This window comes from Mus caroli, unplaced genomic scaffold (genome assembly GCF_978045245.1).
Source record: "Mus caroli unplaced genomic scaffold, Mus_caroli_1 scaffold_1, whole genome shotgun sequence".
Taxonomy (NCBI): domain Eukaryota; kingdom Metazoa; phylum Chordata; class Mammalia; order Rodentia; family Muridae; genus Mus; species Mus caroli.
Window position 1 is genome coordinate 1,409,995 of NW_028227256.1, and position 17,178 is coordinate 1,427,172.

At 36.8% G+C, this 17,178-nt stretch overlaps 1 protein-coding gene across 4 annotated transcripts in view; it reads right to left on the reverse strand.

Moving 5' to 3' along the window:
• Rp1 (RP1 axonemal microtubule associated) overlaps window positions 1-17,178 on the reverse strand; it is a 408,574-nt gene that overhangs the window by 276,544 nt on the left and 114,852 nt on the right. For all 4 annotated transcript variants that reach the window (XM_085835373.1, XM_085835382.1, XM_029485010.2 and 1 more), the window contains exon 5: window positions 4,896-4,982. In XM_085835373.1, the coding sequence (XP_085691499.1) occupies window positions 4,896-4,982 (87 nt within the window). The remainder of the gene's footprint in view (window positions 1-4,895; window positions 4,983-17,178) is intronic.

Below are 17,178 nucleotides of genomic sequence, written 5' to 3' on the forward strand. Positions count from 1 at the left end.
TCTTTGGTTGATGGCTTAATCTCTGGGAACTCCTGGGGTTCCAGGTTAGTTAATAGTATTGGTCTTCCTATGGGGTTGCCATCCCCTTCAGCTCCTTCAACCCTTCCATAGGGGTTTCTGACCTAAGTCCAAAGGTTGGTCTTAAGTATCTGCATCTGTCTCAGTCAGATCCATTCCCCTCTCTGCCTCCATGATTATTTTGTTCAAATACTATATTGAAGAGGTATGAAGTGTAGGCATCCTTGTCTCATTTCTGGGCTTTTTTTTTTTTTGATGCTGACTGTGGGTTTGCAATATATTGTCTTTATTATGGAGAGGTATGTCTCTTATATCCCAAGTTTCTCCAGTACTTTTATTATGAAGTGATGTTGGCTTTTGTCAATGGCCTTTTTGGCATCAGAGATGATATTGTGGATTTTGGTTTATGTGGTTTATTACATGTATGGATTTCTCTTGTCATCGTCTGTATGAAAGGGACCACAGACACCTTTAGAACTCATGAAATGTTGACCGCTGGTTAGAACAATCACAATGGGTATGCCTTGAAGAAGCAGAGCTTCATGGAATCAAATCCTGAAGATTTCATGCTGTTACGGAGAATTTCTCTGCTTGTTGGACTTGAGGCCTTCATAGTCTTCCTAATATACTAGTTGTATAAAAACTCTAACAGGGCTTCCAGACTCTCACTGGACAGTATGACTGGCACTCACAATAATAATGCTTGATCTTTTTCCATCACTGCTGCTGGAGCAGATTAATCATTCAATCCCTACCCTTAGAAAGAACTTAAAGTTTTTTTGTCTTATTGATGGTGTCTTTAGCCTTGCAGAAGCTTTGTAGTTTCATGAGGTCCCACTTGTCAATTCTCGATCTTACAGCACAAGCCATTACTGTTCTATTCAGGAATTTTTCCCCTGTGCCCATATCTTCAAGGCTTTTCCCCACTTTCTCCTCTATAAGTTTCAGTGTCTCTGGTTTTATGTGAAGTTCCTTGATCCACTTAGACTTGACCTTAGTACAAGGAGATAGGAATGGATCGATTCGCATTCTTCTACATGTTAACAACCAGTTGTGCCAGCACCATTTGTTGAAAATGCTGTCTTTCTTCCAAAGGATGTTTTTAGCTCCCTTGTCGAAGATCAAGTGACCATAGGTGTGTGGGTTCATTTCTGGGTCTTCAATTCTATTCCATTGGTCTATTTGTCTGTCACTATACCAGTACTATGCAGTTTTTATCACAATTGCTCTGTAGTAGAGCTTTAGGTCCGGCATGGTGATTCCACCAGAGGTTCTTTTATCCTTGAGAAGAGTTTTTGCTATCCTAGGTTTTTTGTTATTCCAGATGAATTTGCAGATTGCACTTTCTAATTCGTTGAAGAATTGATTTGGAATTTTGATGGGGATTGCATTGAATCTGTAGATTGCTTTTGGCAAGATAGCCATTTTTACAATGTTGATCCTGCCAATCCATGAGCATGGGAGATCTTTCCATCTTCTGAGATCTTCTATAATTTCTTTCTTCAGAGACTTGAAGTTTTTATCATACAGATCTTTCACTTCCTTAGTTAGAGTCACACCAAGATATTTTATATTATTTGTGACTATTGAGAAGGGTGTTGTTTCCCTAATTTCTTTCTCAGCCTGTTTATTCTTTGTGTAGAGAAAGGCCATTGATTTGTTTGAGTTAATTTTATATCCAGCTACTTCACCGAAGCTGTTTATCAGGCTTAGGAGTTCTTTGGTGGAATTTTTAGGGTCACTTAGATATACTATCATATCATCTGCAAAAAGTGATATTTTGACTTCATCTTTTCCAATTTGTATCCCTTTGATCTCCTTTTGTTGTCGAATTGCTCTGGCTAGGACTTCAAGTACAAACCACCAACAGATTGGGAAAGGATCTTCACCTATCCTAAATCAGATAAGGGACTAATATCCAATATATATAAAGAACTCAAGAAGGTGGACTCCAGAAAGTCAAATAACCCCATTAAAAAATGGGGCTCAGAACTGAACAAAGAATTCTCACCTGAGGAATACCGAATGGCAGAGAAACACCTGAAAAAATGTTCAACATCCTTAATCATCAGGGAAATGCAAATCAAAACAACCCTGAGATTCCACCTCACACCAGTCAGAATGGCTAAGATCAAAAATTCAGGTGACAGCAGTTGCTGGCGAGGATGTGGAGAAAGAGGAACACTCCTCCATTGTTGGTGGGATTGCAAGCTTGTACAACCACTCTGGAAATCAGTCTGGCGGTTCCTCAGAAAATTGGACATAGTACTACCGGAGGATCCAGCAATACCTGGGCATATATCCAGAAGATGTCCCAACCGGTAAAAAGGACACATGTTCCACTATGTTCATAGCAGCCCTATTTGTAATAGCCAGAAGCTGGAAAGAACCCAGATGTCCCTCAACAGAGGAATGGATACAGAAATTATGGTACATTTACACAATGGAGTACTACTCAGCTATTAAAAAGAATGAATTTATGAAATTCCTAGCCAAATGGATGGACCTGGAGGGCATCATCTTGAGTGAAGTAACACAATCACAAAAGAACTCACACAATATGTATTCACTGATAAGTGGATATTAGCCCAAAACTTAGGATACCCAAGATTTAAGATACAATTTGCTAAACGCATGAAACTCAAGAAGAATGAAGACCAAAGTGTGGACACTGTACACCTTCTTAGAATTGGGAACAAAACACCCAGGGAAGGAGTTACAGAGACAAAGTTCGTAGCGGTGATGAAAGGATGGACCATTTAGAGACTGCCGTATCCAGGGATCCATCCCATAATCAACTTCTAAACGCAGACACCATTGCATACACTAGCAAGATTTTGCTGAAAGGACCCAAATATAGCTGTCTCTTGTGAGACGATGCTGGGGCCTAGCAAACACAGGAGTGAAGGTTCACAGTCAGCTATTGGATGTATCACAGGGCTCCCAATGGAGAAGCTAGAGAAAGTACCCAAGGAGCTAAAGGGATCTGCAACCCTATTGTTGGAACAACATGATGTACTAACCAGAACCCCGGAGCTCTTGTCTCTAGCTGCATATGTATCGAAAGATGGCCTAGTCAGCCATCAATGGAAAGAGAGGCCCATTGGACTTGCAAACTTTATATGCCCCAATATAGGGGAATGCCAGGGCCAAAAGAATGGGAATGGGTGGGTAGGGAAGTGGGGGGCGCTATGGGGGACTTTTGGGATAGCATTGGAAACGTAATTGAGGAAAATATGTAATAAAAATATTAAAAAAATAAATAAATAAATAAATAAATAAATAAATAAAAAAAAAAAGAAAGAAAGAAAGAACTTAAAGATGTAGATTGTTGACAATGACCACCACCCTTAGAAAGAATTTGGAAAAATAGATTGTTAGTGAAGTTACATTAAGATATTTTTGTTAATGACTCTGATGTAGAAAATCTTAAGGAGCAATTTGAAGTTCAGAAAAGAACATTCATAATAGTTGAGCTAGGGATTTTTAAGGTCAAGGAACAAGAACAATGAAGGCCTAAATAGCACTGGCTGACATGACTCTTGCTGAAGCTGGACTGGTGATCAAGGTGATGGTTAATATCTTGTGCTTATTTTTGCCCACTGCTTCCTGATATGATTTAATAATATTTGTTGATGAATAGATGTGCATTATGAGGATTTAAAGTAGAAAAACTGATTGTTTTCGAAAATCTAAAAGCTTCGATTTTTATTCTTTTTAAGATTTATTTAAGATTACTTTTTAATATAACTAATAAAATAATTGACCCTTTCTTTTTAGTCACAAATTACAGCCTGCCAGTAAGGGAAATTAACTGAGAAAATTACCTTGCTTGCTTACATTTTGTTAATCTGTTATAACTTGCTAAGTTACAAATGTATATGGGTTCTTAGGAATAATGTGTTCTTTCTTGACTATACTACATACTGTTTATTCATATAAGACTATTGAGAATACATTTTTCTTGTGTATCCTCATTGAACCATTCACTTGAAGAAAAATAGAATGTCACATGGTAATTTCTATACTGCTTGAAAGATTTTGCTGAGATATATAAGCTGTGGAAGGAAAACTAAAGTTGATGGAACCTTTTTGTTGAAGCTTTGCTCCACCCACCAAGCATGTGTGTGTATGTGTATGTAAAGTGGTTGGAGTTACCAAACATATGAACCTATGAGGGTCATTCCCATCTAAACTACACTAAAAATGCTAGGATTAGATTCACTGATCATTGACTCTTGAAAACTTCACTTATAGATCCACATTTTTTAATGATAGCAGAACTAAATACATTATTCATCAAAACACCAAATAGGAAATCTAGTCAGGTGATCATATTTACTGCTAATCACAAAAATAAGCAGAATTTTTTACTTTAAACAGCATAGAAAAATTAAGTGTTTTTTTTTTCTTCTTTACAAAATGCTCAAAGGTCTTTCTCCTGATTAGCATGTGTTTCCTAAATTCCAGAGCTGGCATTCAAGACTAAAAGATCACTGTGTCACTGTAGATGTATCTTCACATTTTAGAAGGAGATCCTGTAGAGACAGTCATCTTTTAACTGCTAACATCATATTTAACAATGCCTGTTATCAACATTTAACAGTAATACAAATAAATCCAGAACTCTGTGAGCTTCTCCATGATACTAAGTATTCTCTTTTCTTTAGAGAAAGGAAGAATTTTACTGAGTATAAGCTTTTCCCTTCAGTCTGTTGGGATTAATTAACTAAAGAGAGCAAGCCCTATTTCTGTTGAGGAAAGCTTCAATGATTCCATTGATTCACAGCACTTATAAAATGTCTCACTGAAACATGGCTCCTGGAAGGAATTTGCAGAAACATTTATGTAAAATACAAATGAAATTATATCCTTACCCTCTTACAGTGCCAGGAAGGGGAATGTCCAGAATTTGTGTGGCCAACACGAATCTTAAATGGTATTCCTATATCCCCAACCATAATCTAGAAAAGAGTCAAGAAAACATGTTTTAGTTATACTTTTTTTTTAAAAAAGGATTTATTTATTTTATGTATATGAGTACACTGTAGCTGTCAGACACACCCAAAGCAAGGATTGGATCCCATTACAGATGATTGTGAGCCACGATGTGGCTGCTGGGAACTGAACTCAGGACCTCTGGAAGAACATTCAGTGCTCTTAAACTCTGAGCCACCTCTCCAGCCCCTAGTTATACTTTTTGATACAGTCCATGAAAGAACATTACATACTGTTAAGAGGATCAATTCATAAAGATTTCAAAATGCCAGCAAATAACTCACAACAGAATACTAAAACTACAAGGCCAAAAACATGGTGCTATATACAAAATCCAGGGTCTCACATATGCTGAGAACATGTTGTACCATTAAGGTACAAGCTCATCCCATGGAAGAAAGATTTAACAAAATTGTGTAATGAAACACACAGTCCACTATTTTAAAAAAAAGGTAGAAATGTGGCTTAAGTAATAAATAAAATAAATAACAAGGAAATAGAGCATACCAACTTGATCTAATGTCTATCCAACATTCATTCAACATCAAATATATAATCTTCTCAAGTATGCACAGAACATTCATTAGTATAAGCCATGTGATATATAGAGCAAGTAGTTCTTGAAATTTTAGAAAGATTTTGAATGGACATGGTAAAACACACCTGTAATTACAACACTCAGAAGGAAAAAGGTTGAATGTTTGAGGCCATTCTGGTCTTATGCGGCAAATTCAAAGCCAATAGTACATACTAATAGACTGACAAAAAGTAGAAGAGATTTTAAAAACAAATATGTTATAATATCACATCAAAACACAGTGGAATAAATCTATAAATTACTATTAGAAGGAAAATTATGGAAGTTATGTGTAAAATCAACAGCATACTCTCAGCTGCTTGATCAAACAAGAAATTTCACAGTACTTATAAAACACATGGAGATAAACTAAACCAAAGTACAACATATGGAAAAATAGTATAAGCAATGCTGAGAAGGAAATTCATAACTATTCCTCCATTTATAAAACAGGGAAAAAACACGTTTCTACCTTAAAAGAAAGTTTGGGTAAATTTAACCTAATCTAGCAAAGGGAAGGAAATGATAAAAATTAAACTAATGAATAAGTAATACAACAACAAAAGAATCTATCAAACAAAAACAGTTCTTCAAGAAAAAAATCAACAGTAGCTCTTTGGCTAAGTCGGACAGAAAAAAGGTTTAAATTGATAACAAATTAAATTTACTAGGAATAACATGTATTAAAAATGCCAAAACTTACACCATAGACAAGACAAAAAGGTCTATGACAAGAGATTGGATTCATAATTTTAAAACATAGCATTTAAGAAAAGCATACGACAAAAAGACTTTCCTACTGAATTCTACTAGATGTGAAATTACACCAATTTTCTCTCATACTTTTCCAAACACCAAAACAGGTGAAATATTTCCTAAGGCCTTCTACAAGATCAGCACTACACAACTGTTAAACGCAAAAAGAACATAATTAAAGAAAATAGCTAAACTCCTGCCCTAATAGACACAGGCACAGAAGTATGCAATTCTGGGAAGCTAAATATAGACACATATTGACAAAAGATATTCTAAGTTGTAACAAACTTGGATTCATTCAAGGAATGGGTGTTGGTTAAACATAGAAATAATGTAACAAGAATAACATAACAATAACATAACAGATATTAAAAATAGGACAAGGAGAAATATGTATCAGAATATTGCTTAAAAATATGGACAAGAGTCTTCCAGTAGCAGCCTTTGTATGAAGACAGAACTCTCAGTTCTGCCTGTGCCATGCCTGCCTAGATGCTGCCATGCTCCCACCTTGATGATAATGAACTGAACCTCTGAACCTGTAAGCCAACCCCAATTAAATGTTGTTTTTTTACAAGAAAAAAAAATATGGACAAAAAAATCACCTTTTCCTGGTATATTGGGTGTTATTATTGGTGTTCAAAAAAGTAAAAGTATCATGTGTGTTCTTTTGTGATTGGGTTACCTCACTCAGGATGATATCCTCCAGATGCATCCATTTGCCTAAAAATTTCATGAATTCATTGTTTTTAATTGCTGAGCAGTATTCCATTATGTAAACGTACCACATTTTCTGTATCCATTCCTCTGTTGAAGGACATCTGGGTTCTTTCCAGCTTCTGGCTATTATAAATAAGGTTGCTATGAACATAGTGGAGCATGTGTCCTTATTAAAAGTTGGAACATCTTCTGGACATATGCCCAGGAGAAGAATTGCTGGATCTTCTGTTAGTACTATGTCCAATTTTCTGAGGAACTGCCAAACTGATTTCCAGAGTCATTGTACCAGCTTGCAATCCCATCAGCAATGGAGGAGTGTCCCTCTTTCTCAACATCCCTCGCCAGCATCTGCTGTGACCTGAATTTTGGTCTTAGCCATTCTGACTGGTATGAGGTAGAATCTCAGGGTTGTTTTGACTTGCATATGCACTCACTGATAAGCAGATATTAGCCCAGAAACTTAGAATATCCAAGATACAATTTGTAAAACATACGAAACTCAAGAAGAAGGAAGACCAAAGTGTGCATACTTTGCTTCTTAGAATGGGGAACAAAATACCCATGGAAGGAGTTAGAGACAAAGTTCAGAGCTGACATGGAAGGAATGACCATCCAGATGAATGATCCATCCCATATACACCTGGGGATCCATCCCATATACAACCACCAAACCCAGACACTATTGCATATGCCAGCAAGATTTTACTGACAGGACACTAACATAGCTCTCTCTTGTGAGGCTATGCCAATACCTGGCAAATACAGAGGTGGATGCTCACAGTCATCTATTGGATGGAACACAGGGCCCCTAATGAAGTAGCTAGAGAAAATACCCAAGGAGCTAAAGGATTCTGCAACCCTATAGGAGGAACAACAACATGAGCTAACTAGTATCCCCCAGAGCTGTGTCTCTAGTTGCATATGTAGCAGAGGATGGTCTAGTTGGCCATCAATGTGAGGAGAGGCCCTTGGTCTTGAGAAGATCTTATGCCCCAGTACAGGGGAATGCCAGGGCCAGGAAGCAGGAGTGGGTGATTTGGGGAGCAGGGTGGGGGAAGGAAATAGGGGGCTTTGGGGATAGCATCTGAAATGTAAATAAAGAAAATATATAATAAAAGATGCCTTTAAAAAAGTAAAAGTAAAAAGGAGGTCCCTATCAATGATATAAGGGCATTTATATAAAGCCCAATGATAATATCCTCTTAAAGATTGGCAATTGCTCCCAATCAGCAAGACACCAAATTTTTAGCACCTCTAGTTAGCAATGCACTGAAAATTTTAAGTGGAACAATTTATAGAGAAGAAGAATTTAAGGATCCAAGTTAGAGAGAGAGAGAGAGCATACTACAAATGGTTGTCAAGGGAGTTGACCACAATCCTATAACCTCCACTGTCTAGTTCAGGGTTAGCCCTTAGGTCCTAAGGAGCCTTTCTCAGACCTGACTGAGAGCATCCTGCTTCCCTCTGGAGGCCTGCAGGGGCCCCAAGAACTAGCAACATGGAACATTGCCCCATCAGTCCCTTGCTGAGTGAGTCTGCCTGAGGCATAGCCAGCACAGTCGGGGACCTTGACCTCCAATGTCTGGCCTATGGCTCCCCCTGCCTTCCGAAGAAGCCTGCTGCAAACAGAATCATCCAGCCAACACCAGGGAAAGCCAGGTGCCTGAAGGACAGCATTAGAACACAATCAACTGGCCTAGTCGGCCATCATTGGAGAGAGAGGCCCATTGGACTTGCAAACTTTATATGCCCCAATATAGGGGAATGCCAGGGCCAAAAGAATGGGAATGGGTGGGTAGGGAAGTGGGGGGCGCTATGGGGGACTTTTGGGATAGCATTGGAAATGTAACTGAGGAAAATATGTAATAAAAATATTGAAAATTAAAAAAATAAAAAATAAAAAATAAAACAAACAAAAAAAAAAGAACACAATCAACAAGACCCAGGTCAATAAGGCACCACCAGAACCCAGCTATCCTACATCAAATGCTATCCTAATGAAACTAAAGCACAAGAAGATGATTTTTAATCCAATCGTATTAAGAGGATAGAGGTCTTTAAAGAGGGAAATGAATAAATCTCTAAAAGAAAGACATTACCTCAGAAAAAAAGGGACTGGAAGAAGATTTTCCAAACAAATTCATTGCAGAAACAAGCTGGAGTACCCATTCCAGTATCTAATAAAATAGACTTTCAACCAAAAGTTACCAAAAGAGTTAGATAAAGACACTTCATACTCATCAAAGGAAAAATCCACCAAGAGGGCATCCCAATTCTGAACATCTATACACCAAATGAAAGGGCACCTACATTCATAAAAGAAACATTACTAAAACCTGAATCATACATTAATAGTGAGAGACTTCAACACTCTCACCAATGGACAAGTCCTTGAGACAGAAACTAAGCAATGAAATAATAAAACGAACAGAGGTTATGATTCAAATGGACATAACAGATATCTATAAAACATTTTATCCAAATACAAAAGAATACGCTTCTTCTCAGCACTTCATGGAACCTTCTCCAAAACTGACCATATAATCAGTCACACAAAACCTCTCAACAGACACTAGAAGATTGAAACACACCCTTGCTAGATATCAGATCACTAGAGATTAAAGTTGGACTTCAACAATAACAGAAACAACAGAAAGCCTACATATTCATTGAAACTGAAAATTCCTCTATTCAATGATCACTGGGTCAGGGAAGAAATTAAAAAATTAAACAAATTTTAGAATTCAATGAAAATGAAGGCACAACATACACAGATGTATGGGACACAATGAAAACAGTCCTAACAAGAAAGCTCATGGGCGTTTTGCAAAAAAAGAAAAAAAGAAAAAAAAAGAAAAAAAAGAAAGAAAGCTGGAAGTATGGCTGAGCAGTTAAGAGCACTGAATGTTCTTCCAGAAGTCCTGAGTTCAATTCCCAACAACCATCTGTAAGGGGTTCTGATGCCCTTTTCTGGTGTATCTGAATACAGGGATGGTACACTCATATACATAAAATAAATAAATCTTTTAAAAATGGATGGAAAAAGGAAGGAAGGAAGGAAGGAAGGAAGGAAGGAAGGAAGGAAGGAAGGAAGGAAGGAAGGAAGGAAGGAAGGAAGGAAGCTCAAAGCACAAAGTGCCTTCATAAAAACTTGGAGAGCTCTCATACTAACAAATTAAAAGTACATCTGGAAACTCTAGAACAAAAAGAAGCAAAACATACAAGGAATAGTCAGCAGAAAATAATCAAACTCAAAGCTAAAATCAACCAGAAACAACACAAAACACAACAGAACAGAAAAACACAAAGAAACAATGGAACTAAAAGTTTGAGAAAATCAACAAGATAGGGAAACCCTTAGCCAAACTAACTAAAAAGCAGAGAAAGTATCCAAAATAACAAAATCAAAAATAAAAAGGGAAGCCATAACAACAGACATTGCAGAAACTCAAAGCATCATTAGGTCTTTCTTCAAAAGCCTGTACAATACAAAATTGGAAAATATAAATGAAACTGATGATTTTCTAGACAGATACCACTTACCAAAGTTAAATCAAGATTAGGCAAGCTATCTAAACTATCTAAACAGTATTTTCCTAAGGAAATAAACACTAACAATTTTCCACCCAAAAGAATTTCAGGGCCAGATGATTTTAGCTCAGAATTCTACCAGACTTTCAAGGAAGAACTAACACCAATACTCCTCAAAGAATTCCACAAAGTAGAAACAGAATGAACATTGCCAAACACATCTTGTGATGCCACAGTCACCCAGATACCTAACCGACACAAAAACTCTACAAAGAAAGAAAATTTCAGACCAATATCCCTTATGACCACTAACGCAAACATTCTCAATAAATACTCCCAAACCAAATCCAAGAACACAACAAAGTTATACAATGCAATCAAGTAGGCATTATGCCAGGGATATAGGGATGGTTCAATATATGAAAATCCATCAATGTTATCCACCATATAAACAAACTGAAAGGGGAAAATCACATGATCATCTCAAAAAAAAAAAAAAAAAAAAAACCTTTGACAAAATCCAGTGTCCTTTCGTGTTTAAAGCCTTGGAGAGATCAGACACAATAAACTCTATAAACAGCAAGACAGTACCCAACACCAAATTAAATCTTAAAGCAATCCACTAAAATCAGGGACAAAACAAGGTTGTCCACTCTCTTCCTATGTCTTCAATAAAGTACTTGATGTTCTAACAAAAGGAAATCAAGGGATACAAATTGGAAAGGAAGAAGAAAAAATATCTCTATTCACAGAGCATATGATAGTACACATAAGGGACCCCAAAAAGTCTACCAGAGAACTTTTATAGCTGATAAACACCTTCAACAAAGTGACTAAATACAAAGTTAATTCAAAGAAATCAGTTGCCCTCCTTTATACAAGCAATAAACAGGCTGAGAAAGAAATTAGTAAGACAATATCCTTCATAGTAGCTACAAATAATATCAAAATATATTGATGTAACCCTAACCAAGCAAGTAAAATATCTGTTTGACAAGAACTTCAACTATCTGAAGAAAGAAATTAAGGAAGGTATCATAAAATGAAAAGATGTTCCATGCTCATGGATTGGTAGGATTAACACAGCAAAAATAGTCATCTTGCTAAAAGCAATCTACATATCCAGTGCAATCCCCTCTGAAATCCCAACACAATTCTTTACAGATCTTGAAATAACAATTCTCAACTTCATATGGAAAAAAATAAAACAAAACAGGATAGCCAAAACAATCCTTAACAGTAAAAAAACATCTGGAGGTATCACTATTCCTAACTTCAAGCTACACCACAGAACAATAATAATAAAATCTGCATGGCATTGGTATAGAAAAGACATATTGAACAATGAAATCCAATCAACAACCCAGAAATAAACCTACACACTTGTGGACACATGATTTTGGCTAAAGAAGCCAAACTATGCAATGGAAAAAGGAGATCTTCAACAAGTGATGTTGGTCTAACTGGATGTCTGTGTACAGAATACAAATACATCCATATTCACCACCCTGCATAAAGCTCAAGTCCAAGTGGATTGAGAACTCAACATGAAACGGGATATACTAAATCTAATAGAAGAGAAAGTGGGAAATAGCCTTAAACACATTGATGCAAGAGACAGTTTCCTGAACAGAATGTCAATGACTCAGGCTCTAAGATCAACAATTGATAAATGTGACCTTATAAACCTGAAAAGCTTCTGTAAGTCAAAGGACACTGTCAATAGGACAAAATTGCAGTCTACAGATTGGGAAAAGATCTTCACCAATACTACACCTGACAGAAGGTGAATATCCAAAATATATAAAGAACTCAAGAAAAAAAACAAAAAACCAAGTAACCCAATTTTAAAAATGGGGTACAGAACTAAACAAGTAATTCTCAAAAGAGGAATCTTGAATAGCCAAGAAGCACTTATGTTCAGTGTCCTTAGTCATCAGGGAAATGCTAATCAAGATGACTCTGACATTCCACCTTACACCAACCAGAATGGCTAAGATCAAAACCTCAAGGGCTTGCACATGCTGGTGAGGTTGTGGAACAAAGGTAACACTCCTCCATTGACGGTTGGATTGCAAACTTGTACAATCACTCTGGAAATCAAGCTGGCAGTTTCTCAGAACATTGGGAACAGTTCTACACCAAGACACAGCTATACCACTCCTGGGCATGTACCCAAAAGATGCCCCACCATTCAACAAGAACACTTGCTCAGCTATGATTTTAGTAACTTTATTTGTAATAGCCAGATACTGGAAACAACCTAGATGTCCTTCAAATAAAGAATGGATAAAGAAAAGTTAGTTCATTTACACCAAGTATCAATCATGAAAAATTTCTGATAAGGATGGAAGCTCTTAGCACTAGAACCCCATGTGGCTTTTATCAACACAGGCTAGTGCATGCTGCCAGTCTCTTTGGGTTCATATAAGCATTACTCAGCCCTGTTATGTCTGGAAGACATTGTTTCTTTGGTGCCACCCATGCCCTCTGTCATGTACACTCTTTCTGCCTCCTCTTCTGCATATTTTCCCAATCCCTGAGGGGAGGGGTTTAATGAAGGCATCCCATTAAGGAGTATGTGTTCCAAGGTCTTGCACTCTCAGAGCATTGTCTAGGTGTAGGTCTCTGTGGTAGTACCCATCTCCTGCAAGAGGAAGCTGTTCTGATGATGGATAAGCAAGGTATTGTTCAATGGAATAGCAAAATGTCATTGGGAGTCATTTTGTTACTATGTTCCTGTACCGGAAATTTAATACAGTAGTTGGTTTTCCCCTCGGCACATGGCATATCCAGACTCAGGATCTGAGTCACCCAGTGTCAGGAAGCCATTCCATCTTATAGAGTGGGCATTAAATCCAATCAGAAGGTGGTTAGTTACTTATACAATGCTTGTGCATTATTGAATCAAGATTTCATGCAGGCAGATCATCTTTGTAGATAGCAGCATTTGTATGTGGGTTGATGGTTACCTTTCTTTTCTACTATCCTGCATAGTACCTTTCAGTACTGTGAACAGTCGTCATTATGGAAAAAGACTCTAGTTAGAACCAGGTTGATTTCTCCATGTCAATGAGCTACATAAGTGTTGTCTTCAGCAACAGGACCTTGTCAGCCATTTATGGAGAGTGATCAATAACCTTAATAGTAGCCTGAGTCATTCAGTGCTACTCATGGGACCCTTTGGCCAAAAATTCAATTAGATGAAAATTGTTCCTGGCACTGGAAGTTTCACTTAGTAGTAAAAGATGTCCAGTTGAGGTTTTGTCTTTTCCATTATTTAGTGGCTCCATTTAGATTTCTTTCATATATGTATATATTTTAAGAAGGTTCTACTCCAGTATGCTTCTATATGACTCCTCAAATGACTCTTAGTGTGGGTTTTTCCTCCTTATATTCCCTCCTTTGCCCATCCTTCCTTTCCTCTCTGTGTTTAATTATACTGTTCTAGTCTACCCCTTGTCTCTTTATACCATATAATTTATCTCCCCATCCTTGGGAGAGACTCCCTGCCCCCACCTCTCTTACTGTATACTTAACCTTTGTAGCTACAGAGATTGTAGCATCCCAACTGAAGGCTTAAAAGATAACATTTATGTATAAGAGAATACACATAATATTTGTCTTTTCGGGAGTCTGGGTTACCTCACTTGGTATAATTTTTTTCTAGTTCCATCCATTCAGATGTGAATATAATGTTTTCCTTTACATCAGCTAATAGTATTCAATTGTATACTATGTAAATGTATACATTTTCATTATTCATTTGCCTGTTCCATTCATTCATGTATATCTAGTTCCATTATGAATAGAACAGCAATGAATATGTATGACCAATTGTCTCTAGAGCAGGAAGTAGAATCTGTGTATCTCAGAGAGCAATATATTTGGGTTGTGGGGTAGATCTATTCCAAGATTCATGAGGAATCACCACACTGATGTCCATATTGGCTGTACAAGTAAGTATGTACTTCTAACAGCATTGAATAGGTTTTCCCCTTTCCTTATATGCTTGCCAGAAAAAGCTGTCATTCGTTTTATTGATTTTGGACATTCTTACTGGCGTAAGATGAAATCTCAAAGTAGTTTTGATTTATGTTTTCCTGATGACTAAAGATGTTAAAAATTTCTTTCTGTGTTTCTATGCCATTTACATTTCATCTTTTGAGAAATCTCTGCTTACTTCTGTGGTCCAATTTTTAATGGAGTTATTTGTTTTCTTGATGTCCAGTTTTTTTTAAGCTCTTTATATATTTTACATTATTATATTATTAACTCTCTATTAGATGTATAATTGGTAATTTATCTTTATATTTTATACTCTGCTTCTTTGTGCAAATGATGACATGCATTTCCATACTGAAGCTTTTTAGTTTCATGAAGTCACATTTCTTAATGTGTGTTCTTAGTGCATGCACTATGAAGGTCTTGTTCAGAAAGTCTTTTCCTATGCCCATAAGCTCATATCTAATCTTTACTTTCTCTTTAATTAGAATATGAGTGTCTGATCTTCTGTTTAGGTGCTTGACCCATTTAAATTGAGTTTTTCTATAAAGTGGTAAGTATAGATTTACTATTACTCCTCTACATCCAGTTGAACTAGCATTACTTGTTAAAGATGCCACATTTTTTCTTGTATAGTTTGTTCGTTTGTTTGTTTGGGATTCTTTGCCAATAATCAGGTGTCCATGGAGAGTTACATCTGCATCTTCAATTTGATTCTATTGATCAATGTTTATTTTTGTGCTAATACCATACTAGTTTTATTACTATAGTTCTGTAGTACAACTTGAGATCAGGGATGCTGATACCTCTAGCAGTTCCTTTATTATTCAGGATTATTTTAGTTATCCAGAGTTTATTTCCATAAAAAGTTGAAAATTGCCCTTTCTCTTTCATTTCTCTTGTATAATTTTATGTTGGATTCTCAGTTGGTGAGACCTTTAGAAGGATTAGGTGTGCCCTTGTTGGAATAGGTGTATCCTTGGTGTATCACTGGAGGTGGGCCTTGAGGTTTCAAAAGGCCACACCAGGTGCTTGCTCTAAGAACATGTTGCATATATTTAATGTATTCTGCTATTGCCTCAAATTGTACTATTTTGTACCCCTGCCATTTCTATAAATCTTCTGAACTAACCTCCTTTCTTCTCTCTTCTTCCTTCCTTCTTTTCCTCTCTCTTTTTCCCCCACCCTTCTTTCTCTGCTACTTGCATATCAGATGTAGCTCTCAGCTACTTCTCCCGCACCATGCTTACACACATGTTACCATGCTTCCTGCCATGATCATAATGGACAAATTCCCTAAAACTTTAAGCCAGCTACCAGTTAAATGCTTCCTTTTATAAGAGTTGCCTTGGTCATAGTGTCTCTTCATGTAAATAGCATAATAACTAACACAATATCTTAAAGTTTTAATTACACAACTTTTTTATTTGCTTGGTTGGAGTTACAAGGTAATTGTGTTTGTTTGTTTGTTTGTTTGTTTGTTTGTTTGTTTGTTGCAACTGTAAAAGGTATTGCTTTCTGTTTGGTTGAAGTCCCCAGTTTCTCCCCCTATCCCACATGATCCAGCAAATTTCATTTCCTCCCTTTCCCTTCAACCCCACCCTCTAGGAAAGTCCCAGAGCAAAAAAGGCATTTAAAAACCCAGTCCCACAAACCTGACATTCCCGACAGGTGTTCCAAAGCCCTTCACCTCTAGTCATAAGCCACTGAAGAACTCTCCCAACACCCCACAGTCTATAAGATGCTCCCATGCCACATTTTGCCTTCAACTTCTTCTGATGTCTTCCCCTGGAATTGGTGAACTTGCTCAGGAGCCCATTTCAAATAAACCTGCCCTTTTTTTAATCCTTAATTCAGCTGAACTGGTTTATTTCTTTGGTAGAGAAATCATCTTGGTGCAAAACCAGGGAGAAGTTGAGTCCCCAGCAGGTGACCCAAGATTTTCCTGGCCAGATTTCTTTCTTAGTTTATGTATCATTTATAAACAGGAAAGCTATGATTGTGTGTGTGTGTGTGTGTGTGTATAAATTTTGTATCCTGTTACTTTACTGTGGAAGTTTTCTGGTGGAGTCTTTTTGGGTCACTTTTGTATAAAATCCTATCATCTACAAATGGAGATACTTTTAACTACTTTCTTTCCTATTTGTGTCCTCTTAGCCTCCTTCAGCTGTCTTATTACACTTGATAAGACTTCCAGTACCATATTGAATAGGTATGGAGAGAGTGAATATCCTTGTATTGTTCCTAAGTTTAGTGGAAATGCTTTGAGTTTTTCTCCATTTAGGATTATGTTGTCTATGAGCTATCTGATTATCATGGGAGGCATGTCCTCTATATTTCTATTCTCTACAAGAATTTGATTATGGATGGATTTCAGCCTCTGTCAAAGGACTTTTATGCTTTTAATGAGATGATCATGTAGTTTTCCTCTTTCATTTAGCTTATATGGTATGTTGCATTAATGTATTTACATATGTTGAACCATTCCTGCATCTCTAAGATACAGTCTACTTGATCATAGTAGATAATCTTTTTGATTTGTTATTGGATTGAGAGCTGCTAAATATATTCTT